At 39.8% G+C, this 23,040-nt stretch overlaps 1 protein-coding gene across 6 annotated transcripts in view; it reads left to right on the top strand.

The window, feature by feature from the left end:
* Window positions 1-23,040, top strand: part of MED10 (mediator complex subunit 10) — a 67,719-nt gene that overhangs the window by 5,443 nt on the left and 39,236 nt on the right. Inside the window, exon 4 of one of the 6 annotated variants that reach the window (XM_041411808.1) lies at window positions 15,392-15,460. The exons of 4 other annotated variants lie outside the window; for them this stretch is intronic. In XM_041411808.1, coding sequence (XP_041267742.1) covers window positions 15,392-15,421 — 30 coding nt within the window. In that variant the 3' untranslated portion in view covers window positions 15,422-15,460. Of the gene's footprint in view, window positions 1-10,919; window positions 11,836-15,391; window positions 15,461-23,040 lie in introns of those variants that run through there. One more of the 6 variants, XM_041411806.1, reaches the window with a different exon arrangement.

Below are 23,040 nucleotides of genomic sequence, written 5' to 3'. Positions count from 1 at the left end.
GTTTCCCCAGCTCAGGTGATTTACAGCCAAAGCATGGATCACATGCTTTCCCTGGATATCTAGGTAGTCATGGTAAACATGATGACTGGGCTAGTTAGTGGAGATGGAGGATTAGGGTATAACATTAGGTCACATCATCACAAAATCTCAGCTGCCTGTGTTTTGTGAGGAATCTAAGAAAACTTTTTTTTTTGGGTGGTGGATATATACACTAGGAATAAAAATAAATAAAAAAACCTCTCCATTAAATTATCAGGTTTCATGTTTGCTCAGCTTCTGTTCCAACTTTTTGATACTTTCTTATTCTATTATTTTATGCTTTGCTTCCTTTACAGTTTCTGGGCTAGTAGTTCAAAATATTGCTATTACTGCAACTGCCCATATTTAGCATAATATTGAAGAGAGTGATTACTGATGGAGATCAGAAGTGCAAGAAACCAGGTTCTTGCAGTGCCCACAAAACTGTTGTATATTATGTCTGTCTCAGACAAGAAAAGGTGGCCAGAATAAGTGTATATGAGTTTATAATGTGGAATGAGAATTGCTAGAAACAATGGTGTTTTCCATTTCTAGTTGCATATGGAACAGAAAAATCCAACCTAATTTTTCTCATTTGTTAATTGATTCTCTGGAAAGGAGCACATGTCTGAATTATCCTGATGTCTACTTTGTTTGATTATAACCTTCAAGGCATTTGGTGAAGGAGACTGTTAGATCTTCTTTCCCTTCCTCTCACCTGGAGGTGAGATGGAATTTTATTTAAGAGTAACATTAAAACAACATCAGCCAGGCAGCAAAGCTTCTAAAATAGATTTTTGTTGGCCTTTAATTATCTCAAAGGAAAGTTTGAAGCCAGTCAGGTTTCAAGTGCATCTTTGAATTTTAGTAAGATTAATAAAATTTTTGAAATAATAGGGAATACGTAATTACAGGTAGTTATTTTTAAACAATTATTATTATTGCATACATTGTGAGATGAGAAGATGCTGGATAATGCTGCTCAGCACACAGTTCTTTAAAAGGTAGTGCATGCTCCTATACTCCATTTAGCATAAAGTCAGTGTAAAATTATTTTGCTCAGGCACAGAAAGAAATGTCTGAAGAAGGTACTAAGGATTTTGCTGCAACCTGTTAAGGCTCAGCATCCTCTCTGTCCCTTTTTTTACTGAAATGAGAGTTGAGTGCCCAGCCTTCGCCTGTCCTTGAAACATTTTTTGCTTAAATCTCCTTGTGAAGAACAAGTAATGAAGAGCTGTGCAGTCTGACAGGGACAGACATAGGTGCTACAGGAATTGGATGCTGCTCAGCTGTTGGTTTATCCAACCTATAGCTCTTGTTAATTTGGGGGTTTTTTCATGCAGATCAAGGCACTGTCATTGTTAGCCAGTTCTCAGCGTAAGATGAATCACCAGTGTGCCTGAGACAATCTGTTTCTCTCATACCACTCAGAAAAGAGCCTCTTGATGGCAAAAAAATCGTCCTAGGCAGAGCAGTTTTGATTTCAGTGATTGACCTTTCTAATTCAGTTGGATGAACTGCTAAGTGGTGGGAATGGTTTAACAATTTCCCAGATATTTCATATTGTGATGTTTTCATAAATTGCTTTCTTGATGAGTGCAGTTCCCAAGTGAATGAAAGTGCTTATTGTGTGATTCTAGCAGTTACTCCAGGTACTCTATAATCTCATCTCTGACTCTACTCTGATCACAGAAATAGAGCAGATAAACCCTGCAAACCACTTCTTTTTGCCCTAAGTGATCTTTGAGATTTTAAATAGATCAATTAGAAATTACTGACTTGTAGTTTTACTGAAACCTTGTTAAATAAATGTCTTTAAATGGTGAATTCTATAAACAAAGACTTAAAAAAACGTGTAAGCTTAACAAACAAACACTCAGCTTAACAGCAAGTTCATAATAGAGAAATATCCCTGCCAAGAATATTTCTGGATACTCATGTTTCAACACAAAGTAATTTCTTACTCTACTATGATTAATAGCTGCAGCGTTTCTGGGCAGGTGCCAGATGTCCTTCCAGCTCTGCAGAGCAGAGAGCCAAGGTGACACGAATATCTGCCCTGTTCTGAGAAAACTGTGCTTGCTGCATGTATTTATGCTTAAGATCCTTCTGTATATTTTCTTAATTAAGGTAATGGACAAGCAAGCACACAATAAAGGATATTACTGTAACAGTTCTCACAATGCTCTTAGATCAGGAATCTATTTTCTGTATTGTGACATATTTCATACTGAGAATTAGATTGTATTTAGCCTCAACAAGATGTAATGCAGACAGTAAAAATGAAACATCTTTCTGCACAGTATGAAAATTTCCAAAACAATTCTTTCTCCTCTCCTGGAAGAAAAGTCCTTTCATGTGCTAAGGAATGGCACTTAAAATTTCTTTTCCTACAGACCTGACCTGAGTCTACTTCACTTGCTATTTGCAATTTCATTACATTAGACACTTTTTTCCAGATATCCCTCAAAGGAAGACAAAGCTACTTTTATATATAATCTGGGAAAAGGTAATTCAAATTAGTGTCATGCTGCATTATTTTATAAGTTACTTGGGTGATATTTATATAATTTCTGCAGAAAGAAAAACAGCATGTTAATTGTTGGCATTCATAAACTTTTATTTGGTGTGTTACTAGGGATTCAAAATTCCTGTGTCTATGTAAATGTAATGGCATATATCAAGCGACTTCTGTACCATCATGGAAATTTTCAGTCCTTGTCAGTAAACAAACAGAAGCTTGTAATTGTCTCTGAAATCACTGGTAAGTCCCATTTTTGTAGAGAAAATATTTTACCCTGAGTCACCTTAAAAACACACTGCTAAGGTAAGAGATTTTCATTTAAATATATGAGAAATTCCATCTTCAGTCTTATTATTTGTTTTAAAGTATTACTACATTTTCAATAATAGACTATTACCTATTATTTTATTACATTTGGCCTATACTTTTTTAGATATTCTCTGATTTGGTCAAAGCATAAGACTCAAGAAGTTCCAGCAGATAAAAATGGCTTTGAATAGATCTCTGATCAAACACCAGATGTCACTCGGTCTAAGATTATTTAATAAAATTTCCAGGCATCACTTATTAGGTTACAATACTTAAATGAATAATTGAATAGGCATCTGCTACTCAATAAAACAAAAGATGTATTCAGTGATACAGGACATCCTGTTTAAGAGAAGTGTGTGAAAGAAACCCAGCAACATTTCTTCTTTCAGAGACCTTAGGCATAAGTGATGTGACATTGCTTTTTACCCAGCCTGGGAATTTCTCTGCTTAGCAGCGCAGGGCAGAAGACACATAGCTTCACAGATACACTGTTTCCTTGGACAGACTTTCTGCTTTTATATAAATGGACTTCCTAGAGTTGCTCTGCTCTGGAGATGGCACGTAATCTCTGTCATCTCTAGAGGCTGATACTCATGGTTGCAGAGCATTATGATTCCAAGAAAAGTCTGACTTGCTGCTCAGCTTAGATGCTCTACTTAGATTGAGTGGAGGGGAAAGAACCCTTAGGAGTACATGTTGTAACTCACTGAGAACATGGTGAAAGCAAAAGAAAGGAAGTCATTAGTAAACCTCTTTTTTCTCTCATCTTTTTGGCTCCAAAATTTATCATGGAATCAATTACAAAGCTTGCCATGCGAATACTGGTGTTGCTGTTACCTTATTATCTGAGGAACACACACAGCCTAAGGAAACATCACAGGCATGTGAAGAGAGGATTTGTAGGCTGAGAAAATTGTGCCTCAGAGCAATGTAGCAGTGCACAGCTGACTGACTGGCTATGCTTCCCTAGTCTCCACTGATTTGGGATGTGTAGATGCAGCACTTGGGGGCGTGGTTTTGTGGTGAACTTGGCAGTGCTGGGTTAGTGGTTGGGATCAGTGATCTTGAGGGTCTTTTCCAACCTTAACAATTCTAGGATTCTGTGACATCATCATCATGATGTATATTGCATTATTATGATGTATATTATATTTTTTGAGCTTTATAAGTCTCAATTTTTTTCCTCCATGAATTTTTTGGGCTGCCTTCTGAATGCCTTTAAACTGCAACATCTACAAAATCTCAGAGTAAGGAGTTCCATGGTTCATATTTGCTTTATGTGAAGAAGTCTACTTTCATTTGTTTTGATTCAGTAATCCACCAATTTAATTCTGAGTGCTTGCATTGGAAGATGTATGAAGAACACATCTCCTTCTCTCCTCTTCACTTGTCATTGTATAGAACACTGCAATATTCCCTTCCCAATCATATTTTTTCCAGGTTTCAGGCTACTCTGTTTAGCTGTTGTGCATACAGAAACCTTTGTGTGCTTCAGATCATACTTGCCACTCTTCTCTGAATTGTTTCCAATATTCACTTCAATCTTTTTAAAACCTGAGATGCTCTAAGATTCTTTATGTCTTGTTGAAGACCATCAGGAATCCAAACAGAGCCTGTCCATGCATCTTTGATGTACAACATTCACACACACTTTTAGGCTGCTCCCACAGCCCTCCCTGTATCTATGTAAAGCCTTCCCTGCACCAAAAGCTGTGTTAGCTTATTTCTAATACATACTTTCCTTAATATATAATCTTGCTTTTGCTGGTCCTCTGTGACTGAAGTGTTCTTCCTTATTTCAGGATTACAAATGTAGTTGGCAAGTCAGATTCCTGACCTACAAAGATATCTGCACACACTGTATTTATCCAGAACCATGCCATTTAAAGCAAAGACAATGTACACAGCTTTTAAGCAAACATTTGCATAAAGTTTATGTCAATTTTGGTTCACGTATTAAACCCTCCAGTATTTTTTCCGAGGATTTGTCAACATTGATAGAATGTTCAGAAATCCTCTTTTCTAAATGATGGCAAAGGAAAAGGACCTTTGCCACATGTGCATTTGCTGGATCAGGTACATGTGCTTTTTGGAGTAAATATTAAACTGGGAGTTATAGAGACATTCTTCTTTGCACAAAGATCCTCCAGCATAAAACCATATTGCTGTGCCTAAGGCCTCTTGCCACTGATATAACATTAAGTTTAATTTCAAAACAGCTTAATAGACTGAGTTTTAATATTGTAGCCTGTTAACTCACCCTGTAAAACATCTGGGAACTACATCAGATGCATTTTGAAAAGTACAGAAAAAAAGAATTTCTGTCTCACAGTTTTGGCATTTCCTTTTCTTATCCTCTTATCTGCACTCTGGGGCTGGTCAAGTAAACACAGACACATTTAAATGAATATGTAAAAGTTCAAACTATCATAGCCTGTGGTTGTACAATCATTTAAACAGCCACAGACACATGTTAGCGATTATGTATAAACAGATATAAAAATGGTATTTAAATGTACAGGTATGCAGTCATCCAGCCCTACATAACCTGGAATTGTGCATCTGTCAGGTTCCCACACCACACTGTGCATATCATGCAGTACTGACATTTTCTCATGTAAGAATCTGGGAGTCGTTTTTTTTTTTTTTAACTATAATTCTGTATTCTCCACTAACTTATATTTTTATAAGTGACTATATGTACTATGGGTAGTAGTAATGAATATTCTCCAGGAAGCCATGGCCATATTGTAGCTCCATGAGCTGTAACAGCTGCTTTATTTACTCAGTGCTTTAGCAATTTCATACAGATTAAAGCCCCAGCACAAGAGAGCTATTAAAAATTGAAAGGAATTATAGCAATTTTGCTGGTCTGTTTTCTCTAAGTGATCTGGTAAACTGCGGAGCTAGAAAACTGCAGAACAATTTCCACACAATTTTGTCCAGTTGTCAGTAGAATAAGAGGGGGTTGTAGTGGGTCCTAATAATCAAATACATGGTTAATGCACTCCCTTCAAAGAAGGCAACCTGAAGACTCATCAATAATTATAAATTGCTGCAAATTATTGAAGCTGGTTTATCTCCTGGGAATAGCAACAGAAAAAAAGTACTGCAGAGGCAGCAGTATTTGGGGAGATGTGATGATGAGGCAAAAGGCTATTCTGATCCATTTTTATAGTAGTTGTCTTTGAAACAGTCCTGAGGCAGCCCCAGTAAGGGCAGGATAAATGATTTAGATTTGCCTGAGAAATAGACAATATTCTCCCATTCTTCCATTGGTCTGAATTGACTCTGTTCACTAGAATGAAAATCTTGTTTAATTTTGCATCTTTTGCAATTACTGGAACTGTGGCACCCAAGGGCAGGGATTGATTTACTGCCTCTTTAGTGTTTAGTTGCACTGACCAACAAATTGCTTGCTAATTTCAAATGACTGACATATTTTAAAGGAAGATGCTGCCCTATTGTTGCAGAGAGAATATGCAAAATTGTCTGGATTTTTTCATACAGTTGAAGCTCTTACACAACAGCAACCTTTAGTATTACTGCAACTAAGATAAAAAAAAAAAAAAAAAAAAAAAAAAAAAAAAAAAAAAAAAAAAAAAAAAAAGCAAAATCAGAGTGACTGTAAATACTAAACCCAGAGAATTCAAAAGAAGATAAAGAACTTAATAAAATGCTTATGTATAAGGCTAGAAGAGACAAGATCATCTTACCAGCCCTACTACATTCCTGAGAAATTCTTATGATTGGAGAACATAAGGTTTTACTCAGGCATTCTTTGTCTTAGTTGTGAAAGTTGAGCTAGGCTAAAATATTTCACTAAAAAGCAGGCAGAGTCCAAAAGTAGGTTTTAGACATGATGGCTCTGATGTAAACTAAACCTTGTGACCCCCAAATTTATGAGCAAGCTCTAGCAGTTATGTGCCTGATCTGAGCTATCAAAGTGATGACTCATTGTATCCCTCATTTTTCTCTCTGCAAGTGACTTATCCGTGTTGCTCAAGGCAGACAGGAACAAAGCCAAAACCCAAAGAGAGTAAGTCTTGTTAATGGTGTGCTGGGAATAGTCTGTGAGGGGCAGAGTGGGAATAGTGAGGGACAGAGGTCCACCCTGGTGTCCTCATCAACACTTCAGGTAAGCACTGTCATGGAGTTGTTCGAATTGGAAAAGGTCTTTAAGGCCATTGAGTCCAGCCATTAGCCCATCATTGCCAAGTCCAACATTAAACCATATCCTAATTGCCACATCTACACAGCTTTTAAAAAGGCCCAGGGCTGCAAATATTCAGCAGCAAAGTCCTTTCCTTGCAGAGCTGCACGGGTGAAGCGGAGGTGCAGTGTGCAGGTGGTTAGGTTGCAATTACCTGAGGGGCCCCCAAAGTGCTCTTATGGTCCTGTCTGCAATGTCCCACAGCATCCATACCCTGTATCAGGCATCAGCCCTGGTATGGTCTGAGTCTATATACACTCTGTACAGTGTTTTAAAAGTGCCCGTGGTGCTCATTTATGTGAAGCAGCATTTGAAAACAGAACCCTACTGTGCAAATAAACAACCAGCCCACTGTCATCCAGAAAATAGCAAGAGTGAGGTTGAGGCATCACCAAAGAACAGTGAAAATACTAATTTTCACAATATTCCTTTGGCAAATGTGGTTCAAGTTGCAGAATTATAAGGTGAATGAAAAACATAAGCACAGGCCACAGGCAGAGGAAATGTAGGAACCAGACTCCAGCTGCCTTCAGATCTGTTCCTCAGATAGCCTAGAAATGTTTTACGTGTGCAGTACAGATAATCAGAAATCCTGCCAGCCTCAAACTGAAGAAGTGCTAAACTGATCAATATGACAAAATGTTTTGAAGCCGCATTAGCTTGCAAAGCTGCTGAAATCTGTTTCATTGAGGCTGTGTTAAAATAAATTTTAATGCATTTTAGCAAGTGTGTCAAAAGAATTCTGAGGGAAGAAGTCTATTGATACAGATCACTCACCAGACCCAGAGTGAACGGTTTTACAGCCTGGCATATAAAACAACTTTTGTCTATTTAGCAAGATGCCCTAGGAACCAATTTTCTAGAGCCATTGTAATTGCTCACCATGAAAATTGCAGGTTGTGTTCAAGAAAGGCTAAACACCAGCAGAACCTTTGTGCGTTTGCTCCACTTTCTGCCGAGCAGCTTTGGCTGCAGCTTTCTGAGCATCGTATCTTATTTACAAGGTGACCCAGAACACAAAACCTTGTAATTAGCCTGAAAACCCAACTTGCTTTCTCTCCCTGCCTGCCAGCCCCCTCGCCTTCTGCTGCCCTTGGTTGCGATGGCAGCATTTTCCCAACAAAGGGGGGTCTCATGCAGAAGGAGAACAGTGGAGCCAAGATATTCAGAGCTTTTGCATGCAGCCAGATAAATATTCATGACGCAACTGTGTGCTTAAGAGCTGCTTTTGGAATTAAGTTCTGAGGCTATTGTTCACCCTCAAATGATACCCAGGAGAAACTTTTCCTTATTTAAAAATAAATAAATTCCTCGATAGACTGCAAATGTGAAGCTACCTTCCTTCCCCAAAGCAGCAATAAGGAAGTGCCAGGAGAGGAGGAAGAAGGATGAATCAGGTGCTTGACCAGTGTAAATTGGTCTGTTGAGATGTGTAAAACCTCCCCAGCTTTCACCAGGTGACAATTATCATTTGGCCCATCTTATTAATGGTACAATCAAAACCAGAATTATTCTAACTGATGAGAAGTTATGCAATGATCTATGTGTTACTTATAATTATTGGTACGAATTTCTTACATGGTCACAAAATCACAAATCACAAAAGGTCATAAGTAAATACTTACATCTGCAAATGTATTAAGCTGCTGATCTTCTTTTAAATGATTTCCCATCTTATCCTCCTGTGTGGATTTCTCTTTTTTCATACCACTGAATTGTTTTCGTTACCATGAGATGGTACAACAACTAAAATGTCTGAATATGCTTTGGCAACTATTTCAGCACAAAACAAAAAAAAAAAAGGTAAAAAATTTTAAAAACATACTCAGGGATGATTTCAACAGCATTTTTTGAAATAGTTAACATCTATGCTGACTAGGGCTTATTTTAGCTCATTAATCTTATAAGCATCAAAAAAGATGCTGTACCTTCAGCAGAACACTGATTACTATAATACATCTTTCTGCCATGAGCTGACAGAGATGCAGATAAAAAAAAATAGAAGGACTTGAGTGGTAGAGATCAGCTTCAGGTTTGGTGACATTAAAACATCTCAGGGAAAGGGGGTAAACTGAGGAAAGAAGTCTGCTTCTATCTGGGTATCCACATTTGGATTAAGACTTTTATATTTTTTAACTGGTGTATGAGTGTTATATGTTAGTGACAAGCTGCTGTAAAGTGAAAGATTGAGAAGTACTCTATCACTACAAAGTAAATTTTGGTTTCTTCTAAATAATACAAAGTAAATTGTAACTCATTCTTGAAATAACAGAATTTACTTAATGTTAAAATTAATAACTTATGTAGTTGCTTAGCAACTCAGACAATACTAACATGCTTAGCCAGGTATAGAGTTCCTTTTCTGAATTGCTGACAGTATCTTTCCTTTCATTTAAAGCTTTGGAATAGCTTCCCTGCCTCTTCTGCTCTAAACCCAAGGCGCTCCCCTTCCTTTTCTCTCTGTACCAGAGGTAGCCTTGATTTAGGGGAAGTGATTCCACAGAATTGAAAACTGTGGTGTGGCCTTTGAACAATTTATGGGGAAAGGCAGCTGACTTTTCATTAAGTAATTTGATTAATTTAATTGATTTTTTTAACCTCTTCTTTATCCTGAACCACACATGTTGCTGCTGTGACGAGATAAGCAGAAAAGCGGATTTCATAGGATACGGGAACAAACTTTCCTTTCATGCTGTAAAAGAGAACTTTGCACCAGACTTAGATCAGATGTGCGCAGTGAAATGACAAGAGGGAAATTTTTCAGCAGCAAGGCAGAGCAATAGAACTGTCAGTGATGTGTAAGGAAGGAATTCTTCCATGGTCAGAGTAGTTAAGCACTGAAACAGGTTGACCAAAGAGGTGGTGAATTTCCTGCCCTGGCAATACTCAAGACTCACCTGGATGACTTCCAGAAATCCTTTGCAATTGTGTTTTCTGTGATTCCATCTATGGGACAAGTTCTTTGTATTTTTCTGTGATTTCTGCACCGGGACACATTATGGATTACTTTCCCCACTGAAATACATGATGAAGATGAGTAGGCCCCATGGTGAGGCTTAGGTAATGGAACAGAACATGAGAAAATAGGGAACATAACAAGAGAAACTGCCAAACATAACAAACAGCAAAGTGAGCAGCTGGCAAACATTACAGTGTAACACCATGAAAAATGGCTGGATTTCACAGCTGGTTATGGGGAGCTGTGTGAGAGAAGGACAAGCTTCCCAGGTAACTGTAAGATAACTGGAAGGCAATATCAGAGTCTTTCTGGGGAGTGCAATCTTGGGGAAAAAAACCTGCAGTGTCCAGGTTACCATATCAATAAACCTTGTAAATGTTTGGGAAAACTTTTTCACAGAAAGGGTTGTCAGGCATTGGAACAGGCCCAGGGAAGTGGTAGAGTCACTATCCATGAAGTGGATTAAAAATGTGTAAATGTGGCACCTGGGGACATGATTTAGATGTGGATTTGGCAGTGTTGGGTTAACAGTTGGACTGGATGATCTTAGAGGTCTTTTCAAACCTTAATGGTTCTGTATCATGTAAGGTTGAGATGTAATAGCTAAAGGCATCAGAAAAGCCCAATGTGGTTATGGATGTAGCAAAACTGGAACCAGTGGGGAAAAAGTAACTACACTTGTTTATTTGGGAGGGAAAGGGTGGGAAAACAGATGGATCAAGGTGGGGGCAGGAATTAGAAGCATGGGAAAATGGAAAAAAGTGTGGATAGATGAGGACAGCCATGTATAAGCAAGCTGCTGGTTGAGATGGCTGTCTGGTCAAGTCCTGCTTCAACTGCAGTTTCTCTTACCTTCTTCCTAAAATATTCTTTATTATATTTTTCCTGTGCAGTCTCACTCTCTAGCCTGTGCTTTTGTGGAGAAATCTGTGTCAGCACCCAGAGAAGGGGCCATGGATTCACAAGGATGCACAGTGCCAGCAATAGGACAGCACAAGATGTAGACAACCCTCTATGATGCGGGAAAGGAGATTGTGGCTGGGGCCGATGAGTTGCCAATGTGAAGTGGAAGACTTGGCAGAGCTGCTTCTGGGAAGAGCTGATAGCTGATACCCAGTTGTTACAACACTCATTTCTTAGTTCCTCCTCGTTCCAGGTGGGACAGGATCAGGCTGAATACCTTCAGCAGGAGCAGAACTTTGAAGGGCTGGATAAAAAATGTTTTGCCCTGTTCAGTAACATGACTCTGTTAACCTTGATGTTTCTGATCCAAACATCATAGTACATATTGCTGGCAAATAAGAAAAAACAGGAAGAGGGCTGAGGGAAAGAAGTATGCAGCAGTAGATCTTTGCTTATTCTTTCCTTAATTGCTTGGCTGCCATGGAGATAAGTGTAGTGCATAGTTCCAGCAGGAAGTACTGATATTCTTGCACATGCAATTCTATAGCTCTGTGCATGTCTATCAAACCTGAAGTATTTCAGGAGAGATTTGCTTTAGGAATTCCAAACCTCACATCTACAAACTGTATTGTCTTTCAATGGTCTCTCAAAGACTTGAGAATAAGGACTGTCTCTCCATATATGAGGTTTTGAAATGAGATTTGAAGAACAAGAATTTTGTCTGGGAGTTGTTATAATAAAATAACAGAAAATGGGCAGCTGCCTTGCCTAACATTTTTGGAGGCTGTTGTAAGTGAATTCCTGAGGCAAAGGACTATGCTTCAGTAACTGGGGACTCCTGAGGGGTACAAAATAATTGGCCCAATACAGCGACCATAGAGATTTCAGAATACGTAGCAAAGAGTCAGCATCTGGCACATCTTGTTCTTCATGTTAAGCAGAAGTGATCCATCCCATAGCACCAGTGTATATGTTTATGTTAGTAAAACTGAGGAAAGAATGATAGGATGGGTGGAGAATAAATTTTGTTTAATATCACCTTTCTTTCTCATAGGGCTTTGTATTGATTTTCATTACTTTAATTTGAAAGGGTTACAGTCCTTGGTTTTTGAATGTATCACTGTCATATTGGGTATTCAGCAGCTTCTAGGGAAGTGTTCTAAAACTTGAGCTATAGCTGCCATAAGTCTCTGATTCAATAATCAATAATTATTCCATACAAAGTAGGACAGGTTGGGATGCTGAGGGCTTTTCATCTCAGACTTCCTGGTATCAAGAATGTTCCACCCTTTTATGTGTGTGGGTAAAATCGGACAAATTAAAGGAAGGTGAATATGCCCATGCAAAGGGTTGGATTGAGGGAGCAAGGATTGAGCAGTAGTACGCCAGTTCTTCTCACTCTACTCTTACTGCAAAAGCCTAAAAGTGATCTCTGGCCCTTCCCTCACTCACACACATTTATCACATCCTGTGAAGTTTGGTGCAGAGGAAGACTTCTGGTATCAGCAGGATACTTGTTGGTTGCTCGCAGTTCAAATTAGCCTGTGAGGTGCCACTTGAGAAACTGCAATGAAGTTTCATGGAGTGAGTGTTCAAAAAGAGCTTTAGATTCTGATTTCCACAGGCAGAGAAACACTGTCTGCAGCATTGTCTCTGATGTCAACCTCAGGGTTCTTTTATAAAAGAGATGACAGAGCTGCTTTCTCTGCTCACTGTGTTCTCTTTCCTCCTTAGCTCCTGTCTGTGTACTGGGTGAGTCCATCCCCTACAGGACTTCAAAGAATGTGAATTGTTAGCATATAAACATTGACACTTCTAGCCAGATTTCTTAGGCTTAGGCATCAAGCAAAATGGAACTTTTGAGAATCTAAAATTTGAATCTAGGCACCAGGAAGGATAACTGGAGAACACTTGAGTGCATAACTCCTTGCCTTGCTAGAATTATTAACACCACTTCTTTCTTCCTGCACTTTGACCTTCTCAGAAGGTCATCTGGTTATTCCCAGACCAGTTACACCTTTGAAACAGAGAAGCCAAGGTGATATATATGTTCATGCGTAACACAAATGCAGTGCTACTAACCCTGTAAATCAGAATACAGGTGGAAATAATTTGATTCCCTCCTTCTAAGGAAGTAACACATTCTTACTTTTACTTGAGCACAAAGAAGCTTAAAGAGCAGCTGTAGCTCCAATGATCACCTATTTAATTACACTTTCACTATGTAAGTCAGCATGCAAAGGGGACACCATAGGCTGTAGCTGTAGAAATCACTGAATGGAACACAGCAACATATTCTACTACGAAATATATATAACTTTATGAATCCCTAGCTCACCTTTGTGACACTCACCAGTTTTGTTGTAAATAGTAATTTGCTGGGAGCATGTCTCTGCTTTGTGATAGAAGCCAAATGTGGATTATAATCATAAGCATTGTAATTAAATGTATGTAGAAACAGTAAAACAATCCAAGCAAGGAATATTATGTACAGACAAGCAAATACATAAAGCAAATACAAGCAAAAATATAAACATGTAACAAGCAACACATGGACAAATATCAGTGGTTGTAATGGAAACTGGGTAAAGATCCCAGATCAAAAGCTATCAGTGGAGGCTTTCAATACAGACAGATTCAAACCCACTTATGTGATGTTGCATTCAAGTCTATGTGCAAAGAGGAAGCACACCTTGTATATAAAGGCCAAGAAGTAATTGCTGGCAAAAGTAAAATCTTAAGTCTAATTCAGGAATAATTACTGGTCTAGATGTAATCATTACAGAAAAAAGCTGGTAGAGAAATAGGTCAACATCATCATACAGAGGTGGTAGAGCTAAAAAGCAAAGGTGTGGATGGGCTGCCAGCATGGGGAGAAGGCTGTTCTATGGTTGTGTTCTTGCTGTTGTCTTCAGGAGCTGGACAGCTGTGGAAGTTTTGCCCCAGATGAATATTTTCCATAGGTCGTCTCACACAGAAAGCAAGTACCTGTGTCCTATTCCTACATCCATTTGATTGCTGTCAAGAAGCACCCTGATGTTTGGAGCTGTTTCTGAAGGAACTACTTGACAGAAACAGGAATGGTCTGTTCAGACCCATGTGAGTGTGCCTGTGGGCAGAGTGGAGTGGCTTTAGTGCCCTTCAGGGATGAGCACGTTGCATCACCTACAGACATTTGCAGCAGAAGGCTTTGGATGATTTTACCTAGAAAGGGAAGACCTTAAAAGCAGTAGTGGAGGTCAAGAAGAGTGATTAGCGTTGATGGGATGTGACAGAGAAGGTTCTCAAGATGTCAGCAGATCTCCATGCAATGCCTTTACTTACCCAGATGGGAAAAGTACAAGAAAGACAAGGGGAAGGTGAACCTGCTCTCAGCCGGAGAGCAAGGCAAGACTTCAGTCTCCAGACAATGCTTTAAACCTGCAGCTGCAATGTTGCTGGTGATTCCAGAAATGTGACTGGTTATTGTCAGGGTGAACATATATTGAGGAGGTTTCTTCTACAACTACTGCTCTGATCACTTCAGTTTCATGCCGTGTTGTTGACACTCTATTTGTTTTTCCTCTCCTTATTTGTGGCATTACCCCACATGCTCTGGCAGCCCGTATCCACTCAGCTGGACTGCAGACCCCCACCATAAGATCTGGGTGTGGACCGTTGCTTATACATGGGAGAAAAATGTATACATACAATGGAAATCTGTATTGTTTTTTCATGGAAATAAATATGAAAATATCTTCCATATATCTGCAGCATGGCAAAGCCATAAGTTGACTCGCATAACTATTTGTGTGAGTTCTTCTTCCATGCCAGCTCACTGTGGTCATAAGCTGCTAAGGACCCATGTGGTGACTGGTAGCAATACTACAGAACTTTATTGGTTGTAATTTTTATTTTTTTAAGTCGAGAGAAGGAAGAGTGTTCTAAAAAGGGCTGACAAGTGCTAAAGTCATCCACTGCTCTCCCTTTGTCCAATCATTGTATCATAGACAGCAATCAGATTGTTCAGGTATGACTGATGCTTGGTAAACCCATGATAATTCTTCCTAATTACTTTCTTCTGCATAGGCCCAGAAATGTGCTCCAAGGAGCCTTGGTCCAAGATTTTTGCAGGCTGGCCAGCCTATAATTCCTGATCCTCACTCTCAGATCCTTGTAGGCACTCTTGACCCCACTGATCTCCTCTGGCAGTGCTACTGGCACCCATGTGGATAAGCAGCAGGGAGTGATAGCCCAAGATCTGTGGTAGTTCCTCTGCTACATCTTGGATCTGTGCCCCTGGCAAGCCATGAATTGATCTAGATGGCAAGCCAAGGAGGCAGATGGGGACTTCTGTCCACCACAAATGGAAACCTACCACTACTGTCCCCTGCCATTGCCTCCTGTCAGTAGTAAGTGGTTTATGCATGGACAGCTTGGATGCTTCCACAGGTGCAACATTCTGCTTCTCTCCTGCTACCAGGTCACCAAACCTGTTCTGCAAGTGTCCTGAAAGTGGAGAAGGAGCCACCTTCCACGTGCCACAAGTCAGGTTAGGCAAATCAATTGTATTTAATTCAGTCAAAATTTCTTAATTATCTTTCCCTTTGATGTTTCATACTATAAAGACTAAGCTCATGCATTAATGCCTCGCTGCTACTTGTGGCCAGTCTTGATTCTTTGGTTAAATAATAACAGGGAACTCAGCCTACAGTTTCCAAAAATGCATGCAAATCCTTGAATACCTGAATGTTTTACTGTCTCCAGCATTAAAATGGAGGAGGAGGAGGGTTATTCCAGATAACACCATCAGACCATCTCCTTCAGTGAGAAGGCTCTGAATACTTGTCATAATGCAGGGTTAGTAAACAGCATATGCTAAGGATACTGCAGAGCATGTTTCAAATTTGGATACTCTTGTAACTGTACTTTTCCTTTCAAATGAGTTTGTGAAGTTTGGGGATTATTTTTGTTGCTTACCTGTTTCTAATTTAGCTGCTATATGCTAACTGCATAATATTCTCCATATTGAAATATTTGTGGATTATTGCATCATTTTCTATGTTATACCTGCTTTTAGGGGCTTTTCACACATCTATGTTCTTCACTAAATGAATAAGATGGGAAGAATTTAATTTGGATCCCAGGATGTGGGACTGGCCATAAATAAGTCTTGCAAGAAAATTTTTTGAAACTGTAAAAATGAGAATCTTACAGCAAATAGATTTGTTCTTGAAATTTCCTGGCTTGTTACACAAGTCTTATCTTCATATTTTGTAATACCACTTTAACAAAACCCCCAACCCCATGCCGCATAGCTTATACAGAGTGTTTTACTATTTTTAAAACCACAAGACCAGATTCATGGACTTTAAGCATAACTAATGCCTGATTGTGAAAACAAAGCATACGAAAATCCAAACACTCTCTCCCCACTGGAGCAGGCAGGCATTTTTTGTGAAGGGAGTGGGGCTGGTGCAATCATGCCTCATGCACAGCAGCCACATCCAGCTCGGTTCCTGGCAACCTACAGATGCAGCAGCTAGCATTTTAATTACTTTTTTTCTTCAAGAGACCTGAGCTAGTGAACAAAGGTTTTGTGAAAAAGCCATGACCAGTGCCTCACCAGTGCAGTCCATCCTGTCTTCCCCTGAATTTCCATTTCTCTTTTCCTGATTGTGGGGCTCCCTGTTCTGTGTGTGTTTGTGGGGTTCTGTGTGCAGCAGCTGGGGAGCAGCTGTGGGTCACAGGGGCCCCTGAGTGCTTGATGCAGTATCCAGAGCAAGTGAGAGCATGTGCTGGTGTTCTCCCTTCCAGCTGCCTTCCAGGCAGTCTGCAGTTCCATTGCAAACAGCTCATTGTGCCAAAAGGTAAAGAGAGGATGTGGCACTTCTCATCCAAACCTCTTCTCTTTGTCCCTGTCTCCCAGCTGCTATGTCGCAAACAGCCCAGGGCCTAATGACTAGGAAACTTTTTGAGGAGACAAGAAGATACACTCCCCATTCTTGCACTCTAAGACAGCAGCAAGAATGAGCCTGAGTGCTGAATTATGAGGCAAATTTTCTACCTACTGTTACAGGAGGATGATGGAACAGTTTTCAGCAGCTGAAGATCTGCCCTGGAAGCCTCCAGAGAAAACTCAGACTTAAGAGTCATATGTGTACTGAATGTTCTCCATCAGCTTACTTTAGGCAGACTGTAGCTGTTCCAGGTAACATTCATTTGACTAAAAGAAAAGGTTTACAATTTACATATTTACATTCAAGCAAATCACATCTGACTCCATGTGTAACCAGCAGAGAGATGGGTTCATGTTAGCTTGAAGCAAATATTCACAACATGTCTGTCTGAGCTGGCTCTTTAGAGTCAGCATTTGGATGCACCTTAATTCTCATCATGTTCTTTGTAGGGAACTCATACAGCTCAAAACATGCTCCTCAGCTCTGCTCTGGAAATTAGATAGTTTTACTTGACTTACTCAACTACTTTGGGGAATTTACCCATGCTTTCGTGTTCTTTCAGGATGGTGTCACTTGTGCTCTCTTTGGGAAGATGGAATGTGTGAAAATATTCAAGGCTATGAGGAACTCAAATGTTACAGTTGTGTTTTAAATAGCAGACTAGAGAATCACTCTCTGGCCTGTAAAATTAAAGTAATTTTTGTCTAACAACTAGAAAAATGTAACATCATGCTGCCATAGTAATTTTTCTTCCATCTCCTCTTTCCCTATTGCATCCTGCCACTGCCCACCCCCAAAATAATTCAATTTCTGACTGCAAATGCTTTTCAGTATTGAAGGAGTTGAATAGATCAAATTTATATATGTCTATGTTGCTTTCTGGTATATATGTAACTGTGGAAGAAGCTGTTCTGCTTCTTCTTCAGAAATGTCCTTGTCTACATGATTTATCTGCTTCTACATTGGAAGGCAAGAAAACAATTTTTTTTAACTAAGGTTTCAAAATATTATGCCATAAGATTGTTTGCAACAGGGTTGCTGGACTATGAGACCCTGTATCTTTAACCTTGGGTTTCAAGAGAATGTAATGATTCAGACATGTGAAGAAAATATAAATACAAAGATTATGAGCTACTTCAAATTTTTAACAACAGATGTGGAACAGAGGCATTGGCTGAGAAGGTTATATCTAAAATCATAATGAAGTGTAGAATTGGTGTCTTTCCATACAGTGCAGGTTCCTGTCTTGCATCTATCTCCATCTCTGTACTGTGGTTGCACATTGCTGTAACTTTCACACTCTATAAATTCTATAAGCTCTTCCAAGAAGACGCCACCCCCAATTGCTTGAGCAATAAAACTGCTTAAATAATGCAGCTCTGCTGAAGAAGATTTGCATTTCTGGAGAAAGCTAATTCTGCAGTGGATTCATTCTTTTTTGAATTGCTGCTGAGAGGAAATGAACCTGCAGAGAGACAGCTGAGTCGTAAATTTCTTGTCTAAGGTTACTTAAGGTCTCAATGTTCATTCCATACAACTCGCTTGTATTGGACAGATCAATATTTACTTAACTGAGAATACACTAAGCTGAATTACTATGATTTTACTAAACTGGCAGTGCATTAATAAGCACAATTACCAAATTCATGTTAAAATTTAAATTTGATCCATAAATCAGCAGTTTCAGTTAACAGAAAATGATACAAATGCAGCCAACTCAACCTCTGAACCACAGAGACTGCAGTGGTCAGACTTGTCTTGGGTAATTGTAGGTAGATTTGTTTCAGCACTGAGACACAGGGTCTTGGTTGACTTATGTCAATAAATGGCTGTGCTACTGTCAAAAGTGTGTGTCTCACCTCTGAAATAATGCTATGTATAGAGTTTAATCATAGAGCAGCATCAAGTAATGGTTTAGGTTGGAAGGGACCTTTTGAGCTCATCTAGTTCAACATTCCTGCAATGAGCAGGGATACCTTCCACTATAACAGGTTTCTCAAAGCTCCATCCAGCCTAGCCTTGGCTGTTTCCAGGGATGGGGCATCTACCATTTCTCTGGGCAATCTCTCTGGGCCTCACTATCCACATTGTAAAAATGTCACCCTTACAGCTAGTCTGAATCTCCCCTCTTCTAGTTTAAAGCCACTGACTCTCATCCTACTGCTACATGTGCTCGTAAAAAGTCTGTTCCCATTTTTGTTATAGGTCCCCTTTAAGTACTGAAAACCTGCTTTAAGGTATCTCTGGAGCCTTCTCTTCTCCAGGCTGAAAAACCCCTGCTCTCTCAGCCTGTAGGGGAGTGCTCCAGCCCTCTGATCTTCTTCACGTCCTTATCATCATGGCCCTGCACTTTTAACACTAACCTTCAAGAAATGTTAATTTCTGCACACATGACCTAGGTATAATCTACTGAAACAGCTTTCAAGTAGAACTGCTTTTGAATCGATGGATACATTGACTTTTTAAACACCTTTAGACTCATCTTTAGAAAATTGCTAAATTCTATGCCATTCCTCTACTTTTAATTCATTACTTCAGTAAGTAGAAAGTGCTTCACCACAGCCTGTAAGTGTATCAGGGTGCTCTGCCCTGCTAAGCTTGGCAGTTGAAGTGGGTCTCTCCAACAAATCAAGTCTTTCATCTCATCTTTCTTCTCCAGACTTCCCCAGGCAGGGAAAGATTTAAGGCTTCATAGGTCTGTGCAGAAGGGGAAGAAGCTACTTCTTTTCTGCAGAATCCTTGTTTCTTCTTTGAGTGCCAATGTTTGTTTTCATAAAGGAGTGACGCCTCTGTGCAAATGGTATCAGAAATGTAACTTTTTATTTCGATGCTGCAGTATACCATCTCACCTTTTTAACCTTAAAAAATGGGCTTAGAGTACTCTTACCTCTCAACAATTCTTTTCAGCTTGAGTTCTGTTCATCTCATATTGCCTTTTCTCAGAGTTTTGATTTGTTTTCCACTCTCTCTCTCTGGATGCCTTTGCAAGCAATCTCTATGAATCCTTGACTTCAGTTTTAAGGCAGCCTTTGAACTTGTGTGTTGCCGATATGGCTTCAGTCTTCTCACCTCCTTTCAGACTGCTTAGAACTAGATTACGTGGGGCAGCTTGGATCAGAAAACAATCTGTACTGGCTTTGGCTGGGGTTGAGTTGGTTTTCTTCACAGTGGCTGGTATGGGGTTGTGTTTTGGATTTGTGCTGAACACAAGATTGATAATATGGAGATGTTTTTGTTATTGCTGAGCAGGGCTCACACAGAGCCTTTTCTGCTACTTATACTGGCACGATGGTGAGAGGGGTGGGGGTGCATGGGAAGATGGAAGGAGGCACAGCCAGGATAGCTGACCACAACTGATGAAAAGGATGTTGCAGACCATACGACATCATGCTCAGTACATAAAGCTGGGGAAAGAAGAACGAATAGAGAGATATTTGGAATGATGGCATTTGTCTTCCTGAATCAGTGTCTAAGTATCCCCTGTTTTTCTGGGGATAGCAGAACACCTGGCTGACCGCAGGAGGGGGTGAATAAATTCCTTGCTTTGCTTTACTTGTGTGTGTGTACCTTTTGCTTTACCTTTAAAACAGTCTTTACCCCAGGAGTTTTCTCACTTTTGCCCTTCCAATTATTTCTCTGATCTTGCTGGGGAGGTGAGCAAGTGGATGTGTGGTACTTTGTTGCCAGCTGGTTTTAAACCCTGACACCATCCAAAAACTGTAAAAAAATGTTGTTTGGCAGGGAATTCTTGGGGTCTGTACTCCAACCTCCTGGTTGAAACAGGGCTGTTGCTGCAGCAGATTAAGTAAGTCATGTTTATGTTTCAGAAGTCTTGAAAACCTCCAAAATCATAGATTCTGGCTGCCCCGTAAATAACCCATTTCAGTGCTGCACTACGTTCCTGGTGAATGTATCTTTTCCTAATGTGCACCTTAAGCCTCTAAAACTGCAACCCATGTCCATCTTGAGCTTCTGCAGAGATGAGTGGCACCATCAGCTTTTAGCTGCCATTTGCACAGACTTAGGCTGATCACCCCTCTGAACGCCCAGCTCCTCTTCACAAGACCCAAGTCCAGCTCCTCACATACATTCTGTGTACCATCCTGGCTTTTATCTGCCGGGCCCTCTCCAGTTTCTCCCACAGCCCTATTAAACTTAAGGACCCCTATCTGCATGTACATGGGGATTAATAATAATACTGAGAGAAGGAAGCTAAGAACTTCCCTCAGTCTGCTTGCCATGATCCTAACATGGGGCAATCCATAACCTGCCCTATTTACAGTAGTACCACACTGTCAGCTTGTACTCAGCCTCCCATTCCCTATTGTCTCTGGGTTCCCCTCAGCAGGACTGCTGTTCATGCAGCCAGTTTCAACACTGATTCAGTGTTTTGTACTGCTTACTGAACTTCCTGTCTCTGTTCTCCCTAATGATTAGCTCAGCTTTGGATTGCTAGATGTTTGTCACGGTCAGCAAAAGTCTGCTTTCATAAAAATATCTAATGACTTGCTGGACACATTCACTTTCTTATGTCCTCTTTTATAACATGCATACAAGCATTGCTCAGCTTTCTGGAATTCTAGCAATACAGCTTTTGGGATGCTAACAGAAATTCATGACTTGTCCTATTGGCTTGTCCCTAAAAGACCCTGGACAACCCTACTTTTATATTCTGTCAGAATAAGTCCTATTTGAACAAATCAATCACATAATAAGTCAGTGTTTGTCTTGATCTACCTCAAATCTGTGTTCCTGACTGAACACAGTCTTCCCTGCTTTATTTTATTCTCATGAAACACAGTGTTTCTGTTCATCTCAATAACCAGTGGACTACACAGAAAAAACTGTGATGTACTGTACTTGTACTGATACACTTCCAAAGAACCAACTAAATGGCTCCCTATTGACCCTTGTAGGCAGCAGCAGCTTTCTGATGGTTACCAAAGACTTTCTGTCCTCAGCTCCAAGTGTGTCTTTGTGACACAACTGCATTTCAAACACATTAAGTTTATTTTGAGCCCCATCTGCTGCTTGGTTAGATGTGTCTGTAGGGGTTGCAGAAGTGTCTCCCTGTGACAGTTCAGGAATATCTGCTCTGTTCTCTTTAGCAGATGGTCATGTGAGTATCAAAAGTTTTATTAAAGTGCTGTCACATAAACTACTCACTTCATCATAGCAAACTGGTATGAAAGTTTTCATTTAGTAGAGATGAAGAAAACCTGCTCTTCAGAAGTCCAGCAATTATGCAAGAATTCTGGTTTGTAAAAGCATTTGTGAATGCAAATATGTTATTAAACTCTGATTGTGACTATTTAATGAATTGCAAATATTTAGTGATGGCATAAACAGAAAACAGGTGTTCTCTGCTGCCAAGACTTCATTTCCCACTTTCCTGAATCCTGTTTTATTTGCTTTATGGTTGTTATAACGGCTGCCACCAAGTGCTGCCACTTCAGTGTGCTAACCGTGACTCACAGAAGTGCCTCGTAAATTACCTCAATGGGAAAGCAGATGAGCACATGAAGAGGAGGTGCAAAACTCATTAGTCATGCAGTCTCCTTTTCTGGGGACTGAATTGCCTGACAGAAAAGCATTGTGAGCGCCTCGTGCATCTGTCAAGTCCACCAGATGCCAATCTTACTCTTGCAGTTTTTTTTGAAAGCTATGAATCGATATGCATTATTCAGTATTGTAAAACAGGACCTCAATTAAGCGGCCGACTAAAGCAGAAGGAAAGAGGTAATCACCCAATACACAGTGAGTTTCTTCAGACAAAGGGAACAGCATAGATTTTGCTACTTGAAGCAATATCTAGATCGCAGTCCTTTTACTTCTTTTTCATATATTATCTTGCACAGCGATTCAGTTGAGGGCAGGTATCCTGGAACAACAGAATGAAATTAAGAATCTGTGAGCTAGACATTGATTTTGATCAATCTGCATGAAACGAAGTGCACCAGTGTACTAGATCAAAATCAGAAAAGGACACAGTATCACACTCTGTCTGTATTTTTGGGGATGAGCCAACATCTTGATTACAACCTGTGTGATTTTGGGGATTTATAGCATACCTATAATACTTCACCTAAGGCTGAAACTGTGTAAGACCTTCAAAAGCTTTCCAGGATTTTTTTTTTTTTTTAATTTCATTTCACAGAAGGATCCTAGTGCA

Source organism: Onychostruthus taczanowskii, unplaced genomic scaffold (genome assembly GCF_017590055.1).
Source record: "Onychostruthus taczanowskii isolate IOZ18803 unplaced genomic scaffold, ASM1759005v1 scaffold37, whole genome shotgun sequence".
NCBI classification, from domain to species: domain Eukaryota; kingdom Metazoa; phylum Chordata; class Aves; order Passeriformes; family Passeridae; genus Onychostruthus; species Onychostruthus taczanowskii.
Note: the sequence above shows the minus strand (reverse complement) of the source record. Positions and strands in the feature narration are given on the sequence as shown.